This window comes from Penaeus monodon, chromosome 31 (assembly GCF_015228065.2).
Source record: "Penaeus monodon isolate SGIC_2016 chromosome 31, NSTDA_Pmon_1, whole genome shotgun sequence".
Lineage (NCBI taxonomy): Eukaryota > Metazoa > Arthropoda > Malacostraca > Decapoda > Penaeidae > Penaeus > Penaeus monodon.
Genome location: NC_051416.1, coordinates 20,540,577 through 20,540,813, shown reverse-complemented (window position 1 = coordinate 20,540,813; position 237 = coordinate 20,540,577). Strand labels below are relative to the sequence as shown.

Below are 237 nucleotides of genomic sequence, written 5' to 3'. Positions count from 1 at the left end.
CTTACCACCAAATATATCTCATTAGAAGTCTCACTCTGAAGTTACGTGTTTCATTGAATATCATTTCCTTTCTTTCCCTTCAGGCTTTCACCATCTTCTGTGGACTAGGCATTAATAACACCCTCATGTACAACGAACTGGAGAAAGCTATGGCGAGGCAGAAAGTTGCTATCGAGGTAAGATGCCAAGTGTGTACACGTGTGAAGATCCTTAAATTGTAATGTATTCCAGGTATAG

At 40.1% G+C, this 237-nt stretch overlaps 1 protein-coding gene across 1 annotated transcript in view; it reads left to right on the top strand.

Moving 5' to 3' along the window:
- The window catches only part of LOC119592922 (dual 3',5'-cyclic-AMP and -GMP phosphodiesterase 11A-like), a 113,884-nt gene that overhangs the window by 93,259 nt on the left and 20,388 nt on the right, over nucleotides 1–237 (top strand). The window contains exon 14 of the mRNA XM_037941814.1: nucleotides 84–176. Coding sequence (XP_037797742.1) covers nucleotides 84–176 — 93 coding nt within the window. The remainder of the gene's footprint in view (nucleotides 1–83; nucleotides 177–237) is intronic.